The 24,520-nt window shown below is 32.6% G+C and overlaps 1 protein-coding gene across 2 annotated transcripts in view; it reads left to right on the plus strand.

Annotated features, from left to right (window-relative positions):
• Positions 1–24,520, plus strand: part of Btbd8 (BTB domain containing 8) — a 92,372-nt gene that overhangs the window by 62,655 nt on the left and 5,197 nt on the right. For both annotated transcript variants that reach the window (XM_046461689.2, XM_058585176.1), the window contains 7 exons: positions 13,121–13,303; positions 13,948–14,085; positions 15,090–15,219; positions 17,592–17,653; positions 22,165–22,870; positions 23,216–23,303; positions 23,706–23,845. In XM_046461689.2, the coding sequence (XP_046317645.1) occupies positions 13,121–13,303; positions 13,948–14,085; positions 15,090–15,219; positions 17,592–17,653; positions 22,165–22,870; positions 23,216–23,303; positions 23,706–23,845 (1,447 nt within the window). The remainder of the gene's footprint in view (positions 1–13,120; positions 13,304–13,947; positions 14,086–15,089; positions 15,220–17,591; positions 17,654–22,164; positions 22,871–23,215; positions 23,304–23,705; positions 23,846–24,520) is intronic.

The following is a 24,520-nucleotide window of genomic DNA, read 5'->3' on the forward strand; positions in this document are numbered from 1 at the left end:
GGAATGAAAGTTTAGGCCACTATCAAATAAAGAACTATAAACAGCAGAGGAACTTGGTGAGGGCAAAGGAAATATGGAATGGATAGTAGAATAGTTGTAAAAAACAGCTATGACCATGTAACAGTTATAGAAATGAGTATAACAGAGTTATGATATAAACATATAATATTTTGTTTATATCATAACTACATATGTCTACATATTAACCCCTAAATATTTTGGGGTTTTCCCCACTGTGTCATTCCCCTACTATCTAATATAAGACATTGATCTAAGATAGTTAACAACTTTATATCTTCATACTTAAGTTAAAAGATATGAGGGAGAACTGATAAATCAGTTTGAAGAACGATTATCACTGAAGGGGAAAAAAGAATTTTGTATCTTATTTTTTAAAAAAGCATTAATACGTTTGTTGTATTGGGGTTAGCTGTGTAATTTTAGGCAGAAACTTGACTATTATTGTCTTCATTTGGGAACTAAGATTTGTTTATAGAGATATGTATGTGTGCCAAATTGACAAGGAGTTGACTATATGAGCTTTGTAACATGTTAGCCTGGCTAGGGTAGACCTTACTTTCCAGAATTTCCTTTTTTGTATACTTCAAGTTAGAATGGCCACAAAAGAAAATTTGGCATGAGATTTTTAGGGTAGAAGTGGTTAGGTCAGTTGTAAGAAAATAAATCAAACTTATTAACAAGGATATTCAGCTAAAATCTCTCCTAGTCTAGTCTCAGACTGTCCCCAGATCTCATCTCTCATGTTGTTTCTTTACTGACTCATCTAGTTGGCATGGCCTACTAACTGTTCCACTTTACTCTCTACACTCTTTCAGCTTTTCTTACCCTGAGCCTTGTATGTAATTAGCTCCATAGTGAAAGGCATCAGTGTCTCCTATAGGATGCCCATTTCACCCAGGTTGGAGGCAATATGACTAACACAAGTCCACCCTTGTGGATTCCAGTTGGTGCTTTTGGTGTTGGTTTGTCCTTGCTCTTCCTTACTTTACATCCATCTGGCCTTCTCAACTCCTGTCCTGTGAACTTCAAACTACACCATCAGATTCAAAGGCTCTTTAATCATCTCCCACAATTGTATAATGTCAAATCCCTGTAACAAATTTGTACATAGACAAATACACACTTCCTAATGGTCCTATTTCTCTGATTGAACTCTGAATAACATCATCATACTGGGTTACATAAAAGGTACATCTAAATCTAACTAGGAAAACAAAATTGTAGACTATTAGCTCACAGGATGCCACTACAAAATCTAAATCTATGTTTATGCTAATGAAGGACTTTGTAGTTTTTTTGCTTACAATTTTGCCTTAGTTTCCTTAGTCATTGAACAGTTAATTCCTGTTCATGAAGGAAAACAGTTGTCCCAGCTATACTTCAGTGCAACAGAAATAGAAGTATTATTTACTAAATGTAGTAGCACTCATATTTGGCAGATTTTTTAAACATTTAAACAGTTCAAAAATACTTCTTATTTCTGTGATATTTAGTGTAAGATAAGTACTACTATCTCCATTTCACACATTAAGAAAAGAAACTGGGAGGTCAGTGCTTTGTTGAAGTTTACAGTATCAGTAAATGACAAAGTTCAGGATTAAAACCAATTGCCACCATTCTAAATATATAAGTGCTCAACGTGGGCACTGTTTTTGGGTTTTTGTTTTGTTTTGTTTTGTCTTTTGGTGGGGAGAGGGCTTGACATCAAGAAACTAACAAATTGATGGAAGAATGGACACATAAGCTATGAAATACAAGTTAGACAATGATGAGTATTAGCATTAAGTTCCATATCAGTTTTATTTACCACTAAAGCTCCAGCTATAGAACAGCGCCTAACATATTAGGCACTTAGTACATATTGTCAAATAAATGAATAGGTATAATTTATAATTCAGGTATATACAGATTAAATAATCAGTTACCCTCAAGCTCTTAAATTTTATTAATTCCACTTACACGATATGATTTCATTTTCTATAGTCAGAGTCAAAAGGCATCACCTTTCTCAGACTAATTTTTTTCTTAATTTTTTTTCCATGAATAATCTATCAGAGAAAAGCTTTCAAGTTTACCACAAATCAATGCCATTATATAATTTTTTGAAACAAAGGGATAAAAAAATAATCAGTCTGACTGTAATTTCAAAATAAATAGGGTAGGGCATTCCTGACAGAATAAAAATGTGACCAGGGGCATGGAGACTAGGCAGTGTGAATGTGCTGTATCTGAAATGAGAGATGAGACTGGGGACAGTCTGAGACTAGACTAGGAGAGATTTTAGCTGAATATCCTTGTTAATAAGTTTGATTAAATCCATATGCAACAAAATGAAACTGAATCCCTTTCTCTCGCCATGCACAAAAGTGAATTCAAAATGGATCAAGGAACTTGATATCAAATCAGAGACGCGCCGTCTGATAGAAGAAAAAGTTGGCTACGATCTACAGTCGGTGGGGTCGGGCTCCAAATTCCTCAATAGGACACCCATAGCACAAAAGTTAATAACTAGAATCAACAAATGGGACTTACTCAAACTAAGAAGTTTTTTCTCAGCAAAAGAAACAATAAGAGAGGTAAATAGGGAGCCTACATCCTGGGAACAAATCTTTACTCCTCACACTTCAGATAGAGCCCTAATATCCAGAGTATACAAAGAACTCAAAAAATTAGACAATAAGAGAACAAACAACCCAATCAACAAATGGGCCAAGGACCTGAACAGACACTTCACAGAGGAGGACATACAGTCAATCAACAAGTACATGAAAAAATGCTCAACATCTCTAGCTGTCAGAGAAATGCAAATCAAAACCACCCTAAGATACCATCTCACTCCAGTAAGATTGGCAGCCATTAGGAAGTCAAACAACAACAAGTGCTGGCGAGGATGTGGGGAAAAGGGTACACTTGTACATTGCTGGTGGGACTGCAGATTGGTGCAGCCAATTTGGAAAGCAGTATGGAGATTTCTTGGAAAGCTGGGAATGGAGCCACCATTTGACCCAGCTATTCCCCTTCTTGGTCTATTCCCTAAAGACCTAAAAAGAGCATGCTACAGGGACACTGCTACATCGATGTTCATAGCAGCACAGTTCACAATAGCAAGACTGTGGAACCAACCTAGATGCCCTTCAATAGACGAATGGATAAAAAAAATGTGGCATTTATACACAATGGAGTATTACTCTGCATTAAAAAATGACAAAATCATAGAATTTACAGGGAAATGGATGGCATTAGAGCAGATTATGCTAAGTGAAGCTAGCCAATCCCTAAAAAACAAATGCCAAATGTCTTCTTTGATATAAGGAAAGTAACTAAGAACAGAGTAGGGACGAAGAACAGGAGAAGAAGATTAACATTTAACAGGGATGAGAGGTGGGAGGGAAAGGGAGAGAGAAGGTAAATTGCACGGTAATGGAAGGAGACCCTCAGGGTTATACAGTGGAGGGGGTAGAGAGAGAGGAGGGGAGGGGAGGGGAGAGGTGGGGAGGGGGGAGGGTGGATGATGGGAAAGGCAGCGGAGCACAACAGACACTAGTATGGCAATTTGTAAATCAATGGATGTGTAACTGATGTGAATCTGCAATCTGTGTATGGGGTGAAGGTGGGAGTTCATAACCCGCTAGAATCAAAGTGTGGAATATGATATGTCAAGAAATTTGTAATGTTTTGAACAACCCACAATAAAAAATTAAAAAAAAAAAAAAAAAAAATAAGTTTGATTTATTTTCTTACAAGTGGTATATGAGTTTAATTTTAGAATAAGCCCTTCAAATAGTGCTTCTCCCTCTGCAATGCTATTTTACTTTGATGTTATAGGTCTAATTAGATCCTTATAAGCTTTGTGAATTCTTGACTTTTACTTTTAAGATAGATGAAAAGATTAACATCAGAATGGCCAAACACCCAATTTGATTAATAGACTTTTAGACAGCATGGTGATTATTACAAAATTTTGTCTTGTTTTTGTGGATTGGACAAATTTTTAGAAATTCAATTTATTAATTATATTTTGTTATAGAAATGAAATGTATTTAGCTTTATTGATATAAAATAGAGTACTTTTCAAATTGAAATTTGAAATATTATCCAGAAAAATGGAAACAAAGAATAGGCAGTCTCCTTGTCTTCTTTTTCTTTTTTTTAAACCTCAACCCCAACTTGGCCTTTTGGAAAATCTTCTAATGTGTATGTATCATATTTATAATTTTATTTTTAAAATAAGAATTCCGAATTGTTACATTTTTATGCATTCAATATCAACTAAAAATGAATTGCATTTTCAGATATTTCTTTTTTGTGTATTTGCGTATGTTCCAAAGCATTGCTTATGACCAATGTTTATTAATATGACTTTTATCTGAAGAAAATAATTTGTTTATCTTACATACAAATTATAGCTGTGTCTTCTACCTCATTAATATTATTTTATATTTATTTGCTTACCATTTGTCCTGAACCTTGTTTATTTTATTTTGGAAAGAATACTTAACATGAGGTCTACCCTCTTAACATATTTTTCCCCTTGGCACTAGGGATTGAACCCAGGATCTTGCACATGCTAAGTATGTACTCTCCCACTGGGCTATACCCCTACATCCTTTAATCAATTTTAAAGTGTTCAATACAGTATTGTTAACTACAAACACAAGGCTGTACAGCAGATCTCTAGAACTTACTCACTTTACAGTACTGTAACTTTGTGGCCCCATTGATAGCAACTCCCATTTCCTTCTAGCCTCTGGCAACCACCATTGTATTCACTAATCCTATGAGTTTGACTCTATGAGATATCTTCTATAAATGGAATTAACAGTATTTGTCTTTCTGTGATTAACTTATTTCACTCAGCGTAATGTCCTCAAAGTTTGTCCGTGTTGTTGCATATTGCAGGTTTCTTCTTTTTTTTTTTTTTTCAGAGAGAGAGAGAACTTTTTTAAATTTTTTTTTTTTTTAATTTTCGGCGGACACAACATCTTTGTTTGTATGTGGTGCTGAGGATTGAACCCGGGCCGCACGCATGCCAGGCGAGCGCGCCACCGCTTGAGCCACATCCCCAGCCCCAGGTTTCTTCTTTTTAAGACTGAATAATATACCACTAGATGTATATGCCACATTTTCTTTATCTCTTTATTATTGTTGGATATTTAGGTTGCTTCCATATGTTGGTTATTGTAAATACCGCTGCAGTGAACATGGGAATGCAGGTATTTTTTCAAGATCTTGATTTCAATTCTTATGAATAAATAACACAGTAGGATTATGGGGTCCTATAATAGTTCTACTTTTGATTTTTTGAAGAATCTCCATGCTGTTTTTCATAATGGCTACATGTTTTGCATCTCCCACATCCTTACCAACTCTTTTTCTTATTATTTAATAACTATCTTAACAGGTGTGTTGTGATGTCCCATTGTAGTTTTAATTCACATTTTGCTGATGATTAGTGACATTGAGTATCTTCCCCTATGCCTGTTGTCATTGTATATCTTCTTTTGAGAAATGTCTATTCAAGCCTTCAACTTGTTAATTAATTGGGTTATTAGGTGTTTTGTTTGTTTGTTTGTTTTTACTGTTAAGTTACAAGAGTTCCTTAAATATTTTGGAATTAACCCTTTATTAGATGTATGGTTTATATATTTTCCCACATTATATAGATTGTCTTTGTCTTTGTCAGTTGTTTCTTTTGCTATAAGAAGTTTGCCATATTCTCTCTTGTCTGTTTTTGCTTTTGTTGACTGTCCTTTGGTATCATATCCATGGAATCATGCAAAGTCATGAGGCTTTCCCCTTGTTTTCTTCTACGAATTTTATAGCTTCAGGTTATAGGTTTAAGTTTTTAATCCATTTTGAGTTGATTTTTGTGTTTGGTGCAAGATGAGGGTCCAATTTCATTCTTTTGTTTATGCTTATCCAGTTTTCTAGCACTATTTATTGAAGAGACTTTCCTTTTCCTATTGGTTATTCTTGGTACCCTTGTGCTATAGTTTGGATCTTGAATGTCCGTCCCCCAAAAGCCCTTGTATGGAAGGCTTGGTTTCCAGCCCATGGTACTGTTGGGATGTGGTGGAACATCTAGGAGGAAGGGCCCAGTAGAAGAAAGTTAGGTCATCAGCAGTGTGCCCATAAAGGAGATATGGAGACCCTGCTTTCCTGTTTCTTTTTTTTTTTTTCTTTTGCATCTCATCTACCATAGGCTTCCTCTATCATATGTTCCTGCCATGATGTACAGTGGCACTGCAGGCCACAACAAAGCAGGGCCAAGCAACTACTGAGACAGTAAATTAAAATAAACCTTTTTCTTCTTAAAGACTTAGCCTTTAACCCCTGAAACAATGGGACAAAATGAACCTTTTCCTTCTTAAAAGATTTATTTTGTCACCATGAGAGAAAGCACCTTGTCAAAAGTTAATTGACTCTGTGTGTGGATGTTTCTGGACTGTACCGTTTTTTATATGTGTATCTTTATGTAAGTACCACACTGTTTTAATGGTTATAGCTTTGTAATATATTTTGAAATCAGAAATTGTGGTTCTTCCAGCTTTGTTCTTTTTTAAGATCAATTTGGCTATTCAGTATCCATTGTGGTTACATATGAATTTAACAATATTTTTTCTATTTATAAAACTGCCTTTTGGATGTTTTTTGGATGTTTTTTGTTTGTTTTTTGGTACCAGGGATTGAATTCAGGAGGACTTGACCACTGAGCCACATCCCTAGCCCTATTTTGTATTTTATTTAGAGACAGGGTGTCACTGAGTTGCTTAGCACCTTGCTTTTGCGCTGAGGCTGGCTTTGAACTCAGGATCCTCCTGTCTCAGCCTCCCAAGCCACTGGGATTACAGATATGCACCACTGCACCCAGCTCTTCTGATTATATTTATTTCCATCTTCTCCGTATTTTCTTAGGCTAGCTAAAGGTATGTTAATTTATCTTTTCAAAAAAACAACTTTTATTTTTTCCTAATTTTTTAAAATTTTGTTTGTTTCCTCTCTAATCTTTATTTCCTTTCTCCTACTAACTTTGGTCTTAATTTCTTCTTTTTATTAGTTCCTTGAGGTATAAAGTTGTTTATTTGAAATTCATCTTCTTTTGTAATATAGGCATTTATCAACAGAAATTTCCTGCTTATATTTCCCTTTACTACTACTACTTTTTCTTTTTATACTAGGATTGAAACCAGGGGTGCTTATCCTGGCCCTTTTTATTTTTTATTTTGAGACAGGATCTCATTAAATTGCTGAGGGCCTCTTGCTAAATTGTTGAGGCTGGCTTTGAACTTGCAATCCTATTTCTTCAGCCTCCTGATTCACTGGGATTATAGGCACATGCCTCTGCACCCAGCTTGGCTTCTTTGCCCCATTGGTTATTTGAAAGTGTTCAGTATGATTCCTACATATTTGTATATTTTCCAGCTTTTTTTCTGCTCTTAATTTCTGCTTTCATTACATTATGTTCAGAAAAGATTCTCTGTATGGTTTCAATAGTTTTAGCTTTGTTAAGACTTCTTTTGGAGAGCTAGCAGGTGACATATTTTTGAGAGTGCTTTGTATATGCTTGAAAAGAATGGGTATTCTACTGCTCTTATTTGGAAAATTCTATATGTGTTAGGTTCATTTGTCTATGTTGTTCAAATCTGCTATTTCTTTGTTGATTTTCTAATTCTATTTACTGTTGAATACAGAATATTGAAGTCTAATTTTGTCTCTGTGTTGCTAGCTCTGTCTTCAGATCTACTAATTTTGCTTATGTGTTTTGATTCAAGATATTATATATAATATCTTCCTGATAGACCCTTTTTCTCATTCTATACTGTCTTTCTATTTCTCCTGTGCTGTTTTTGACTTACAGTCTTTTCTGCCTGATAAAATTATAGCTCCACTTTTCCTCTCTTTGCTATCATTGCTATAGAATATCTTTTTCTATCCCTTCACTTTCAGAGTATTCATGTCCTTAAATTTTAAGTGAGTCTCTTGCACACAGAATATAGATGTGGCTTCTTTTCAAAAGTTTTTTTAGTTGTAGATGAACACAATATACCTTTATTTTATTTGTTTATTTTTATGTGATGCTGAGGATTGAACCCAGTGCCTCACATGTGCTAGGCAAGTGCTCTGCCACTGAGCTACAATCCCATCCCATAGATGTGGCTTTTTTTTTTTTTTTACATTTAGCTTGATTGGGGAGTTTAATCCATTTGCAATTACATTTTAAAGTATTATCTTAAGGAAAAGATATACTATCACCATTTTGTTAATTGGTTTCCCCCATTGTATTATATTTGTTTTGTTCCACTTCTCTTGCTATCTTCCTTCATATTTTTGATATTTTTATACTTTGATTTCTTTCTTTCTTTATTTTGTGTAATTTCTGTATTATTTTATGTATGATTACCATGGGGCCTACATAAAATAACTTACATGTAAAACAGTCTAATTTCAATTATATACAAAACTCATTTATAGAATATAGGCAGAAAGGAAATACAAAGATCTCTTAATTTGAACATCAGATCTTCAACTTCATTTTTTAAAGAGAAATAGACATTAAAACTATCTATTCAGCATCAAGTCATTTTTGTACCTTTCAGAATAATAAAAACAGGGAAATTTGTGCTGTGTCAGTAAGAATATAGAGAATATTCTAATTTATTCATGACAGACATAAATTAGCATATCTTTCACTGTATTTTTCAAATTTTTTTGACTGTGACCCTTTTTAAAAAATTTTTTTAGTTGTTGATGGACCTTTATTTTTATTTATTTATATGTGGTGCTGAGGATGCAACCCCATGCCTCACACATGCTAGGCAAGCAAGCGCTCTACCACAGAGCTACAACCCTAGCCTTTGACTGTGACTCTTTTTTGAATAATCCAAACTATGAAGTTTTTTATCCATTGTAACTCATATTTCCATTGTAACTCACAAGTAGAACTGAAACACAGTTTTACAAAAGAACTCTTAGGCTTGTTATGTAGGATATACTGGTATTTTCTATCTCTTTTTCTCCCTGCCTCTTTTTTCTTTCTTCTGTTTTCTCATGCTGATCATGAACTGCTAAATAGGTTGCTAGGGAAGATGCTACAATTTTGTAAGACAGTACACATAATTATTCAATATAATGTTAGGTGTATTCAAAATATAGTGTTGAGTGTATATTGGCAGTGTTTCGGATACCCCTGCTGTCCTACATATTCTCTTGGCCCAATGTTTATATTCTAGCCACTGCTGCAACATCTAGCTGCACAAGGTGTAATCCCTCACATACTTTTTTCTTTCTTTCTGGACTCTTCACTTCTCAACATGGGATACCTGCACTTGAGCAATTAAATAATTTATTTTATGTTTTGGAGACGTGGGGATTGAACCCAGGACTTGCTGCATACTAGGTACATAATCTACGGATGAATTATATCCCCAGTTCAGCAATTCTGAACCTGTATGATCCTGGCAACAAAAAAAGTTGACACCCCAGGTGGCAAGCCTTGATCACTGGAGATGGGAGCCAGTGCTTAAATGTTTCCCTTTTCTGTCTCTTGAGTGGTTAATTCAAAATACATCCTTCATGGAGCTTAACAAGATTGAGCCCCAGGCACCTACAATGTTGAATGCTCTATCGATGCCTTTCAAACTTTAATGTATACACAAAACACTGAGGAATTTCATTTAATGTAGATTTTAATTCAGTAAATCAAGGGAGGAACCAGAGACTCTTCTTTTCTAACAAGCTCTGGTTGATGCTGATACTGGGGAAACACATTTCGAGTAGCAAGGAACTAGAAAATGCAACCTTGGATTGGCTTTCTGTTCATCCTTTTCTCTCTCCCAGTGCATCATATCCCCCTTGAGATCAATCACTTCCCCAAACAAGCTATCTATATACAAGCCTTTTTCTCAGTCTCAGTTTTTAAGTGGAATCCAGGCTAAGATTAGTAGTATTGACCCAGCTATTCTACTTCTAGGAATATAGCCTAGAGATATAAAATAATGTCACATACAAGGTAATTCATTATAACATAATAACATAGTAAAAGCATAGTAAATAATGCATAGTAAAATAATGTAATGTAATGTAAGGATTGAACCCAGTGCCTCAAGCACACTAGGCAAGTACTCTGCCACTGAGCTACAGTCCCAGCCCCAAATATGTTTTTTTAAATTACAAATTTAGAAAGGCATAGTAAATAATGTAATGTCTATAAGTAGATGACTAGTTAAATTACTTATGATATCTTTATATTATAGGTTATTACATAATTATTAAAACCATAAAGGGCTGTATACATCAATAAGAAAAAATTAAAGATGTATACTAAATGTAAAAGGCAACATACAGATTACACAATAATACCTCCACTTGAATAAAATAAGGAGAAAATTATACACATTGTATATGCATAAAACCACTTGGAAAGATAAAGAAAAAATTATATTGGTTTGGAAATGGGTGGTTTGGGGATAGGAAGGAGCAGAAGACTTTTCCTAGTAATGATCTTTATACATTTTCAAATATTGAACCATATGATTGTTAACTATTGAACTAAAATTTTATATTTGGTCTAGAAGGATTACTTTTTTCTCCTTTGAACCTCAGGGTACTCTTACATTTAATGTTCATCACATACTCAGATCAGTATAGAAAAAGATCATATATTATCTATGTATATAACTGTGTCCATATTTTAGTTTTCTAATAGATTCCAAGCTAAATTATAAAACATACTGTACTTTTAAAATGTATTACTGTCAGAGCACATAACACTATGTATATAGTAAGCATTTTGTAGATACCTGCCAAATTTATTTGCATACCCCAAATTTGGTTCTACTACCAGAGGAATGCCTACAACAGAGCAAATTCTGCTTATTGCCTAAAACTCTTCTTAACTGCATGGTAACTCCGGAAGTCACCAGAGGAGGAAAGATAATGGTACTAAAAAGAAAAAAAAACTTGAATTATAGCAAAATAGGATTTTTTTACTTTAATAAAGCTGTGGAAGTATATATAATGCATTTTAATGAATTCTTGAAAAATGGGTAAAATTTTAGAGTTTTAAGTCCAAGAATTAAATATAAATTATCTTAGAAATTCACTTACAGATATTTCTCGGTTATCTGATGATGTTAAGAGATCAATGAATATTTGAGTGTCTTTTATGACCCAATTTTGCACTAGGCCCTGAGGATACAGTAGTGAGCAAAAGCAGACATGGTCTCATACACATTGAACATACAGCATCGTGAATGAGACAGACATTAATATAGCATTTATGCTCATCTTTGAATAACTACAAATGAATTAAGTTCTTTAAAGAAAAGGGACAGGTTCTTAGTATGCATCTGGTATAGGTGTAGGGTATAGATTTAGCTCTTTAGTTGAGATCTAAACAATACAGAGGGTGTGCAGAGCTCTATCATATAGTTCATGTTAAGATTTCATTTTCTTATTTCCAGGTGTATTAGCTGCCCATTGCTGTGCAACAAACCCACTCCACAGCTTAAAACTACAATTTATTATTTCTCACTAGTCAGTGGGTTGACTTATTCTTCTTCTGACCTTGCCTGAGCTCACTCTTTATTTTTCAATTTTTATTTATTTATTTATTTTTACCTTTATTTTATTTGTTTATTTGTATGTGGTGTCGGGGATCGAACCCAGTGCCTTATGCATTCTAGGAAAGCGGTCTACCACTGAGCTATAACCCCAGCCCCTATTTTTCAATTTTTAAAAATTTTTTTTAGTTGTCAATGGATCTTTCTTTCTTTTTATCTTTATTTTGTTTATTCATTTTTATGTGGTGCCGAGGATTGAACCCAGTACCTTACATCTGAGAGCCACAACCCCAGCCCCTCTTTCTTTCTTTCTTTATGTGTGGTGCTGAGATTTGAACCCAGTGCCTCACACATGCTAGGTGAGCACTGTACCACTGAGCTACAACCCCAGTCCCCTGAGCTACAACCCCAGTCCCCCTGTAACTGCATTCAACCAGTGTCTAAGCAGGAGGCTTGGCCTCTCACTCCACATGGTCTTTCTTACCAAGCTTCTTCATGGCCTAGAGGTCCCAGAATTCCAAAAGGGTAAAGATAGAAGCTGTCGGTCTCTGGAACTTAAGTACCACCACTGTTGCTTAAAGGAAGTGAAAAGGCCAGTCCACATTCAAGACATGAAGAAATAGATCCTACCTCCCAGTGAATGAAACTGCAAAGAATTTGTTACTGTGTGTGTGTGTGTGTGTGTTAAGCTTCTGTAATCTACCAGATGTCTATTTATTCAATAATTATTTACTAAGCATCAACCATGATTAAGATACTATAATTTGGCAGACACAGTGGTGCACACCTGTAATCTGGCTTAGTGGTTAAGCACCCACTACCAAAAACAAAAACAATAATTTGTTGTTTTTTCCTTTTCCTTAGAGAGCAATAGTGTTTATGAGTTGTAATTTCATTTTCCATAGAAATAAATATTTGTGAACATTTTTTTCCTCTGATACAAAAATGAATCATTATTAAATGAATAAAATATAAAAAGAAGAATCATACCTATGAGAGAAGAGTTTGGGCTGAGACTGTAGCTCAGTGGCATAGTGCTTGCGTAGCATGCGTGAGGCACTGGATTTAATCTTAGCACCACATAAAAATAAACAAGTAAAGGCATGCTGTCTGTCTACAACTATAAAAAAATTTTAAATTAAAAAACATATTTTATAGTCAGAAAAAAATTCAGGACATGTCAGTCCCTGAAGTTATGAATGATATATATAGGAATTATGAATGATTAATTTGGTGGTGATAATCTTAAGGAAGTGGATTTTTTCTTTGTAGTTATATTATAGTTGTGCTCTCAGGTTTATTTCAGCTACCTTATAAAGGTGGTTTTTTTCCCAATTCAAAGTTTTCCCTTTTGGATAATTCTGAATGAATGAATGAATATTATAAGTAAAACTAATGACAAAGTTTCTAGCTACCTGTAATTTTGTTTCTTGCAGGAAACATCACAAGAAAACTAAAGTATTTTATGTGTTTAGAAAGCTATTTTATGAGCAATAATACCACCTAACTTTTTTTTGCAATATTTTTTAAATTCTAAGAATGATAAGAATGCTGCTTTTCTTCTGATGGAAAGTGACAGGCTAATCATCAGTTTACCCAGAGTAAAATGGACAGAAGCAGCACTAACTATGGCATCTCAGCTCCAAGAAGAGTGTATTGCATTTATTGTAGAAAACTTCTCCAAGATCATTCAGAGTGAAAATTTCATTCTCCTCTTGCAGGTACTATGTCTACAATTGTATTCTGTATTCAGTTTTGTTCCATCTTTGTATTGTAATTTTAATTATGTAAGAGTTTTTATATGCAGGTTGCCTTTGATTAAATTAGTATGATTTAAATAAATTTCACAGCAGATGGCATGTTTGCATCAGATTTAGAGCAGTGATGGATAGGATTTTTGGCTCACAAGACAAAGAAGGCAGGAGGGACAGGTTTGAGTGCCCTGGCAAAGCACATTGTAACTCTGGCCAACTGTAACCCTCAATCAGCATAGTCACATTTTTTAAACCAAGTTGTAAAGATACTGTTTTGGTCTGTAATACAATTATGGTCCTTGCAAAAATTCCCTGACTTATTGGGGAGCTACTTTCTCTAAAATTAGTAATTGAATAGAGAACTTCTATTGCTTATTTCTAGGTTCTGCTATTATGGCTGTGTTGTCTCTTTAAAACTGTGTGTGTGTATGTGGTATGTGTGTGTGTGTGTGTGTGTGTGTTTACATTTTAACAAAAGGGAAAGAAAGAACATGATTTCTGATAGATTTCATATAGCTAGTAATTATGATTGTTTTGCTGTTATGACAGACTTTCACATTTCTTACACATTTTACATGATTTCTATTAAATATCAATTCTGTGTTTTGTAGTCACAAGCAATGAGCAGCACAGCTGATCTGTTGGACAAAATTTTAAAAGCAATTGAAGAAAACATTACCACTGAAAATAGTTGCTCTCTTCTTATGGCTGTGGACACATTACTAAACTCTGAAAATACAAAGGAAATGGTACTGAATGTAATAACATTCATTAAAATGATGTATTATTTGAAGTATTTTAAGATTTTAAATTGCATTTACATTTTAAATGTTGCATGGGCCATTGCAGCTAGGTAATAGACATCTGGGGGTTGATTATGGTCTCTACTTTTGTATATGTTTGGAATTTTTCATAATATAAAAGTTTTTAAATTCCATTTATATTCAAATGGACTTTTTATGAAAGTTTAGAGTTTGGCATTTTTTTAAATATTTTTTGTAGTTGTAGATGGATACAATACCTTTATTTTATTTATTTATCTTTATGTGGTGCTGAGGATTGAACGCAGGGCCTCACACATGCTAGGCAACTGCTCTACCACTGAGCCACAACTCCATCCCCTAGAATTTGGCATTTTGGCTCATTTATTCTAAACCTAGTTGTTGGTACTTAGAGTTACAGTGTGTCAAATATCGCCAATATATCTTCTGGTCATTATATTAAATTTTTGGATACAAAACATATGTTGTAGAATTATTGCCTTTTGTTGATATATATTTTTAATTCCTTTTTCTCTTAAAAAGTCATAAAATTAGATTGACCAGGAAAAGGCAAAATTTAAATATTATTTTAAATGCAGTTAATCAGTGGTAATTAGTAAGCTAGTTGTAAATTATTGGCATATATATTCTATAAGAATGATGAAAATTTCATCATATTTATTATTATTGCATAGAGTATTTGACCTTGTAATGTCATAGTTGATTTTAAAAGGCTGTGGAATATATTCATATAATGGACATTGGTGTTTTAAAATAATGTTTGGTTGAAAGGGTAAGATTTAGCTTCATGTTCACTTAAAATTCTGTTAATGAGTAAGCCCTTCATAAATAATATGTACCCTATGATCTTAAAAATCTAAGTGATGACATCATTGATCTAGCTTAGGAGTAAGTAGATTCGGAAAGGAATAATGACTGGTTGCTATGACAATGTGGCTCTCACCAGCTGCTGATTTGTTGCTTGAACACAGGGTTTTACGTGCAAGATCCAGGCTCTGCGTGATAAGCTGTGGATCTTCCTGGTTCAGTCTTTCTATGCTGTTCGTCACACAGAAAGCTGGAAGCTGATGAGTACAGATGATCAACAGAAAATCCAAGCAGGTATGTTAGCCTTGAAATTTTTTATTCTCATTTTATGATCTTTGTGACAGCAGATATTTTGAAGGTTAACATTTGTATGCTTCTGTTCAATAATACTGTGCTAACCAAAACTAGTGATAGTATGTTAGGCAGTTTTAATAAATCATGTTTTGTTTTTGCTGCTGTTAGAAATTGAAACTCATTTCCTTTATATATACATATAAATTTTTAATCCTACTGTATATTAGCAACAGTATTCCAACCAAATTTGCTTAAAGGCATTCTTGTGAAGAGGTTAGAAGTATAAAAGAATATAATCCATATAGAACAGATTACAAAACATACTTTCTCCCTTTGAAAACATATTTTACCATAAAGATTTTCCATCTTTTTCAGAAGACACCCTTTCTTGTGGTTTTGCCTAGATTGCATGGGTTTTTTTCACAATTGATTTGTTCGGTGATGTTATGTGTGCTATTGCAGAGTGTCCCTCAGGAACCACACAGTGTCTCTGATACTTAATAGGTACCATTTGAAACATAAGCATTAAACAAAAGATGTGCATTTCTCAGAATGTGTGATTGTTTCAAAAAACCAAAAATTTGAGGGTGTGGAACTAAAAATGGCTTCATGACTATTTTGCGGTTAAAGCCAGTGCCTTAGAAAAAAATCCTGGCATATTCTGCAAGTATACTTTTAAAAACAGTTTTAGCTAAGGGACTGTTCTCTGAAGTAAACATTTGTTTCCTATAAAAGATGGAAGCTATATGTGATGAAATATATTTTTGGTAATGTGTGAGTATATAAATCCTTTAGTGATACAGTTAAAATATGAACTGCTGTCTTATGTTGTAAATCTGACATGATAGTGCAGCTAGATGTTATTCAAACAGTACTTTTCAAAGAAATTCCATTTTTTAAATAACAAAAATCAAGAGATCTTTAGAAACTGGAATTTTTTTGTAGTGACTATTTCTATGCTGATTTTTAGATGATAGTTTATCTTTACTATAATATCTATACAATGTGAAGAAACAAAATAAGATTAGCATTCCTTGAGTAAATGTCCTTCAACTCTTTTCTAGTTGGTAGCAAACTTTGTTTTTCTCTGTTTTAGAGGATTTCATAGTTAAGTTGAACTTCAAACAGTGTTCTTTAATTCTTTAAGCACTAATTAAAAATATATGTAAATACACAAATCTAAAGAAAATATCATTGGTAATACAGATAATTATCAAAAAGAACTCTCCATTCTATTACATTCCATCAGTGCAGTAATAATATTTATAAACCTTAAATATGAATAATAATGAATCCTGATTTATGCACAATTACTGCATTGGGAAACACAGATTAAAAAATATTTTGGGGTTGTCTTTGTTATAATATTTCTTGTATTCTAGCTGAGTTACTGACTTTTGGAAGAAATTTTCTATTAATTTTTTTCCATATATTGTTGTGCAGAGTCATTTGCTTACTGTAAATCAGTCTTTACAATATCACTTCTAGAATCTTGCTTTGTCCTATAGCACATATCCTGTAAAATAGAGATTGTGGAAGATGCATGATAGTTAGATAATTTAATATATTTTTATTAGCTGTTTTAATAAAAATAAAATTTTGGAAATTATATATTTTTATTCAAAATATGTCTTAAAGCACCATAACCTTCAAAAGAAAGAAATACATTAGCTGAACTGTGTTGATAGACTTCATACCATTATTCCTATATATTTTCCTGACGTCATTCAAATTCTTATTTTAAGCGCATAAACATGAATTCCCCAGTACTTCTCATATAAACCTAACTTATAAAATGAATATTTATTTAATTCTAAAAGAAATAATATGAGTTTGAGAATTGTTTCTTGTTTTATTTTCAATAGAATCTTATTTTTTTGTTCTGTTTTCTCCTTCCTCATGACTTGCAGGCAAAACTAGGATATACTTTTAGTTAATTTCAACAGAGTATTTTTATATTTTTAGGATAAATATTTTTTATGTTTAATTATTTGTAAAATATCATATTTGTCATAATGTATAATTTTTTGAAATTTGGAAAATAAATGAAACCAGTTATCTAAAAATTTTCAACATGAAAAATTTCTGGGTTTTTGTAAATATGTGAACATTCCTTGTGAGATTGCACTTATTATTTATTAATTTTTAAAACAAATATCTTAGGAACTAGAGAAAGATTGAAAATTACATCCTTTTTAAAAAATTCTAAAATACAATAGGGAATTATTTTGGTGCACTAGATTGGTTTCAGGTTTTTGTTGTTGTTACTTCCATCAAAATATAATGTTTTGTGCTAGAATTCTATTTTTCTTGTGCTTCTTTGGTAAAAGTAATACTTTCTATAAAAAATAAATTGCTGTTTTTTTCTACAGCTGCATTTGACAAAGGTGATGATCGAAGACTTGGCAAAAAGCCTATATTCAGTAGCTCTCAGGTAAACTTCTGAATTTTATAGGTTCAATGACAAAATATAAAAAATTATTGAAATTTTTTAAAAAAGATTTATTTAGTTGTAGATGAACACACAGTATCTTTATTTATTTTTATGTGGTTCTGAGGATCCAACCCAGTGCCTCACAAATGCGAGGCAAGCACTTTACCAATGAGCTACAGTCCCAGCCCCTTAAATTTTATTATTTTGTATTTTAGCCTAATTTTTAAAAATTTCTTTACTCATTAATTAAAGCTATTAGAAATAATTTTGAGTCTTTTAAAATCAAGTGTACATTGAATACATTTTTAAATGATGTGAATTTTTGATGTCCAGCTGGCATGAGAAGTAGCCACCTTTTTCATTTCCTTGAAAACCTTTTTGGCAAGTAATATATTGGAGCTATTCCAGTAGATTAGGAGTTTTTCAGAATTCTAGATCTAACTCAATGACTTTTTCTAATTAACCTATTTTTTTTATTAAAGAAGGTCTTGCTTGTTCCAGTTTTCTCTATTTTAATTCACATTTTTTATGTGAAGAAAGCAATTGTTACCAAGAGCACAGTTGTGTTCTACTTTAGAAATTACTTAGTGTGCTTATGTAAGGTACTCAGTGTAATCAAATTCTCAGAAACAGTAGAATGGTGATTCCCAAAGACAGAGAGTAGAGTGGGTTATAGAAAAGGGGACTTGTTTAGTGGGTATAGATTTTCAGTTTTGTAATACAAGAAAATTCTAGAGATATGTTGTGTAACAAAGTTCATATAATTAATGTAACTGTACTGGATGCTTAAAAATGTTAAGATGGTAATTTTGTGTTATATGTTTTTTACCATATACACACAAAAGTTACTTGATGTATTTATTATAACTGAAATTATATTTTTATTCCCACAAAATATGTTAATACTGGTTAGGGTTTCAAGATAATTTATAGCTGCTTATGTAATCAGTAATATATTTAAAAGTACAGGGACTAGGATTGTGACTCGGTGGAACAGCGCTTGTCTAGCACGTGCAAGGCGCTGGGTTCAATCCTCAGCACCACCTAAAAATAAATAAATAAATAAAATAAAGGCATTCTGTCCAATTGTAACTAAAAAGATTTTTTTTAAAGTGCAGAATTATACTAGCCTACTGTGTGCATTACAATGATAATATGAAAATATACATTGAGAGTTCCAGTTTGGAATGCAAAGAATATAGTGCCCTTGCAGAGTGGCTTAGGGAATCCTGTTTTCTTCCTTATAGAAAACACTGCAGCCCAAGCCAAACTGAGCTCTCATGGCTTAAGGCAGGATCAATATCTAAACAAATATCTTAGATAAGAAACTGGGATATTGGAGCTTTGTTCAGTAAACTTACTAGGACTATTCTCTAGAGTGTGTTTCACAATATAGTAACTCCATCATATGTTCCACCTAAGAACATGTAGTTTGCACTAAGTTTAAGAATCAGTATACACTGTAGCTCCTCTTAGAGACTGTAGATAAAAATTATACCTTAAAAGTGGTGAGAAACACTACAGTAAAAGAAACTTGAATTTTGTTTCAACTAAATTTCTACTTGTTAAACTATAGGACACCACTAGGCTTCCCCTGAGTCACTTTCAGGCATATTATATAATTTCTCATAACATAGTTATTCTAGGAGATGTTACCTTAGGATTTTTTTTTAATGTACTTAAATTCCCAGTTATTCTTGTGGTTTTGTTGTTGTTGTTGCTTGTTTGTTTTAAGGCCTCCAGGAAGTAGTCTACCTGCCTTCTTTCCCCCTATTATAGAGCAGGCTTTTCCTCCTCCTCTGCCCTACAGCAAAATAGAACAGATTTTCATCATTCTTCCTCATCTTCCTGACCTTAAGGTTGTCTAAGAGTTATTTTCTGTTAACAACAATGGGAAGGAAATAGAGTAATAATTTTCCCTCAGAAAAGCAGTGGTATACTGAAATGAGTGCTACATATAAAATTAGAATAGTTCACATCTTGACATCACATTATTATCTGTGTTTGCTTATCTGTTAGATGGAATAATAAAACCAGCAGGATTATTGTGAAAATTAGTAAAAATAATTTTGAGGCAGTTGTCTGGTATGTAGTAAGTACTTAGTAAATGTGAAATGAATACACATGTTTTTCAAACAAAGATAAAACATTTAGAAGGTAGAGAAAAGGCTGAGTGCAATGACACACACTTGTAATCCCAGCAACTAGGAAGACTGAGGCAGGAGGATCACAAGTTGAGCCAGCCTCAGCAATTTAGTGAGGCCCTAAGAAACTTAGACGCTGTCTCAAAATAAAAAATGAAAAGGGCTAGAATGTGGCTTTGTGGTAAAGCACCCCTGGGTTCAATGTCCAATACCAAAAAAAAAAAAAAATAGAAGGTGGGAAAAAGTTAATCAGGTAAAATATTAAAAAGAGTAATATTAAAGTTAATCAGGGGAAATATTTAAAAGAGTGCTAGTACTAAAATTCTTAAAAATAAAACATCTCATTTCTAGTAGTTGCTTCAAAATAAAATGGGGATAATATATATGAAACAATTGGACACGTATTGGTAATTGTTAAAGCTGGATATTAAGTACATGGCAGTTCGTCTTCTTTTAATTATGTTTAAATTTTTCTATAGTAAGAATTAACCAAAAAAATAATAATAAGAATACATTACAGGGTTATCTTTTATTTATTTATTTAGTCAATAGAATATGGTGATCATTCCCAATTGGTCATGTGTTCAGAAGAAACATTTAAACTTGGCAAATATAAGTAAGAGACTGCCTAGAAATTCATTTACATTGAATCTTCATCATATCATACTATATTAAGTTTCTAAAGGAGTATATTTACCCCATATAATACATACTACTTCAAAGTGCAAAGATTTAAGGACAGAGCAAATTAAGTATAGTCGGTTTGAAGGGAGAGAAAAGGTCTAAAAGCAGAACTTGACCTAATTTTAGGATTAAATATAGAGGAATGTTATTTGTTGGGTTAAGATTTGATCAAAAAAAGCAAAAACTGAGGAAAAAGCCTATCTGAACTTTATAAATATTAGACTCCTTGAACACTGATCTGAGGAAGATTATTCTCTATAGACATGCAAAATCTAAGGCCCAGCGTTGCTAATAACTTCTTAAATATCTCAGATCCATTGGAGGCAAAGCCAGTGTAAGTCTCATGATTCCTTTATCACCATACCTCACTTTTTACCAAATTTAGCTAAGTTATTTATATATTTTTATTGTCTATATGCACGCGTATATATATATATATATATATATATATATATATATATATATATATGTGTGTGATTTTATCTTGGACAATTTTAAATGTAATATAGAAGCTTTTCAGATTTAGAAATAATTATATTATTGAATTATAATCAATATATGCGTAGTTTTAACAACAGCATTTTCTTGAGTCCTCAGTATATTATGGGCATGGTGTCAAGGGTTTTAGATACCAGAAGTGAAGACAATACAAGCTTTGCCTCCACAGTCTCATATAGCTTTACAAAGGGAAAAAAATGAACATTTACAATTTACCCAAAAAAATGACAATATAATCTTATATTTTTATTCTAAAATTTTTACCAACTTTAAAATTTTTGTTGTTCTCTTCCTTCCTAAGGTTAGGTTTTAAAAAATGATAAAGTGGTTGTGTTTGTCTTCATTATCTTTCTATTTTCCTCCTTTTTCCTTTTTCATATCCCTTTTCCTACACTTTCTCCAGGTAGCCTTACTGTACTACCCTCTTGTTCTTTAAAAAAACCAAGGTTTTCCGATGTACTAAGTTGTATTTCCTAGGAGTTTTTTGTTTGTTTGTGTTAAATTAAGACTCCAAGAAGTAAACTATTCTTACTATAGAGAATTAAATCTTTAATGATAAAATTTCTGGCATTTGGGATAGGGTTGAAGAGAGAGGTTTGGGTGAAAATCTTTACATTGTCTCTCAAATTATACCATTTGGATGATTACCACCTTGAAGCAGTAAGTCATGAGCTCAAGTCCTAATTCTGTCCCTTACAAGCTTATTACCTTGGGTAAGTCACATACTTGCTTTCATCCTCTATTTCTTATCTAAAAACTGAAAATATCTACAGGAGCTATTTCATAGGATTATTGTAAAGATTAATTGAAATGATGTAGGAAAAAGGTTTTGTGTGGAACCAGGAATTCCTAAAAAAATGTTGAATATTAATATTTACTTAAGGCATGCTGAACCTTTAGGTATTAATCTCTACCAGACCTAAAAAAATTAAAAATAGTATGGCTTTTATGAATATGTAAACCTTTAATGCTGTGTTTCAGGATTGATTAAAGATAATATGGTCAGAGTTAAAAAAAAAGTTTTGATCAAAATGATCAAAGACTCAATCCAAGTTTTAAATGACTTTAAATCATAACATAAACTTTGTTGTTTGTTTTCTCTGAAAAACTAGCTTACTAAAACAGAGTATTATATGTCAAATACTTCAGTCAAATTACAAAGTATTTTTTCTTCTTTTTTTATAGCAAAGGAGACAAGTTTCTGATTCTAGTATTATAAAAAACAAATCTTGGAGGGAAAATAACAAGTGTTGGAGTGCTCTCTCTGCTAATCAAAAGATGAAATCCGATGGATTAGGAGCATCTGGACATTCATCAAATACTAATAGAAATAGTATAAATAAAACCTTGAAGCATAATGATGTAAAGGAAAAGGATAGTACAAAAGTATCATCTAAGATTGCAAAAGAATTGAAAACTGGGGGGAAAAATATTTCTGGAAAGTCCAAAACTGTAATAAAGCCCCAAATAGAAAACAATGATAATGCAAAACTGGAAAACCTGCCACCTAAAGTTGTGGAAAAGTCAGCAATAGCAACGGCAGCAGCAACTGGACATAAGAATTCAGTAAATGGAAAAGGAGTGAAAAATCAAGAAGGGCAAATCACAGGCGCCAGACCCAAGGTACTCACTGGAAATTTAAATGGGCAAACCAAAGCAAAACCTTTGAAAAAAGTGACAGGGAAAGATTCTCCATGCCTCAGCATTGCAGAACCTTCCATCCAATCTCCAAATTCAAGTGTGGAATTATCAATTTCTGCTGGGTGTCTGGGCAAACCAAAAGAAAATGGATCAGTAGAAGAGATGTCTTCTGGTCAGAAGCTATCATTTTGTGATTCTCCAGAACAGATGGTGAAAAACAGTGTAGACAGTGTCAAAACTTCCATTGTAGGTGGGTTTTTAGCACTCTAATTTTTTTTTTTTTAATACTTTGTGTGAATTGTGTTGGGGAGCAAACCCAGGGCCTTGTACATGCTAGGCAAATGCTCTATTACTGAACTACACCTTTACCCCAAAACTCTAATTTTTAATTGCTCTTAACAAGTAAAGTTCTTAGAATAATGCTTGGGGGTCTTTTATTTTAAAATGCCATAAACTATTTATTTATATGTATTTGAGAAAACATAGTCCTTTCTACTTTAACACTTTTGTTTATAGTGTCTAACCAGTAAATTTATACCATATTGTTACATGTTTGTGTATTCTATCCCATGACTGACTTTTTCTTAATTTATAGCAGTAAAATCTCAGCCTGTTTCAAGAGTTACCAGTGGAACTTCCAACAAAAAAAGCATTCATGAACAAGACACTAATATAAATAACAGGTAGGTCTTCATTTATTGTTTAACCTATATGCTAACTTTCTCTGTAGTTAATTATATACTAACTTCTAACCAAATATTGTTAAAGTGTCTTTTCTTTGTTAAAAAAAGTAAAATATTATACTGTGATATTTTAAATGATTGTCTTATTTATGAAAGAAGTATATTTATACAAGAATGATTGATGCAAAATATTAGAAGAATATCTTTATACTTATGGCATTTATTATGTATTACTTTATCATACTTTACCTACACTTTTAAAACTTAAAAACTTATGGTTTCTCTATTTTCAAAAAAGATGTACTTTTATTTCTTGGGAAAAACATATTTCATGAGTGATTCTCTTAAAAGTTCATGTTTTGGAATCTCATTGTAATACTAAGTACAAACCATTTTTCTTAGTGTACTAAAGAAAGTCAGTGGCAAAGGATATAATGATCCAATACCACAGGCAATTTTGAAGAAAAGAGGAAATGGCAATGGACATGGTACAACTCAGCAGAGGACAAAGAATGCCCCATCTAATCTTGCTAAAACTCAAGGTAAAGCTGAAATAGTTGTGGGTATCATGGATATTACTTCCTTATGTAAGTTGGATAAGCAAAACTCAGATTTGGAACTTAAGTAGCAAATAAGACATAAGATGATTTTACTTATTTTACATTTGTTTCACATGACAGAGATGAGAGTTTAGACAAGTATTTTGATGTTTTGGAGGTATTGGTTTGGTTTTTATTATCCTTTGTGGGAAAAATAATTAAGGGAATTGCTGGTTTATCTTTATTTGTGGTGCTTTTATAGAGTATGCCCATATTTCTTGACAGTTTCATAGATAACTGTAAGAATTCCATCTGTAAAACCAACACTAAAAAGCTCTAAAAATAATGGTATAGTCTAGATAGCCATTATATAGAGAGGAAGAATTTTAAAAAGGAAAGAGTACCATTTAGATTGCATGATTTGCTAACATAATAACTGATTTTAAAAATTACTTTTCTTTATACATTAAGCCTTCAAATGTATAAGAGCGGTTTGTAAAATCCTCAGAATAATTTTGGTTTACATTATGAATTAATACTGAAAATCAATTTAAATAATAAGGCAGAGAAAATTATTTATATCTTAGTAATAGCTAAAAATTAAACATTTAAAATTATTTGCTAGAACTGGGGGCATATAACTCAGTGGTAGAACACTTGTCTAGTATACACAAGACT

Source organism: Marmota monax, unplaced genomic scaffold, assembly GCF_021218885.2.
Source record: "Marmota monax isolate L192 unplaced genomic scaffold, Marmota_monax_Labrador192_F-V1.1 WCK01_AAM20220418_F8-fsc00070, whole genome shotgun sequence".
In the NCBI taxonomy this organism is placed as follows: Eukaryota; Metazoa; Chordata; class Mammalia; order Rodentia; family Sciuridae; genus Marmota; species Marmota monax.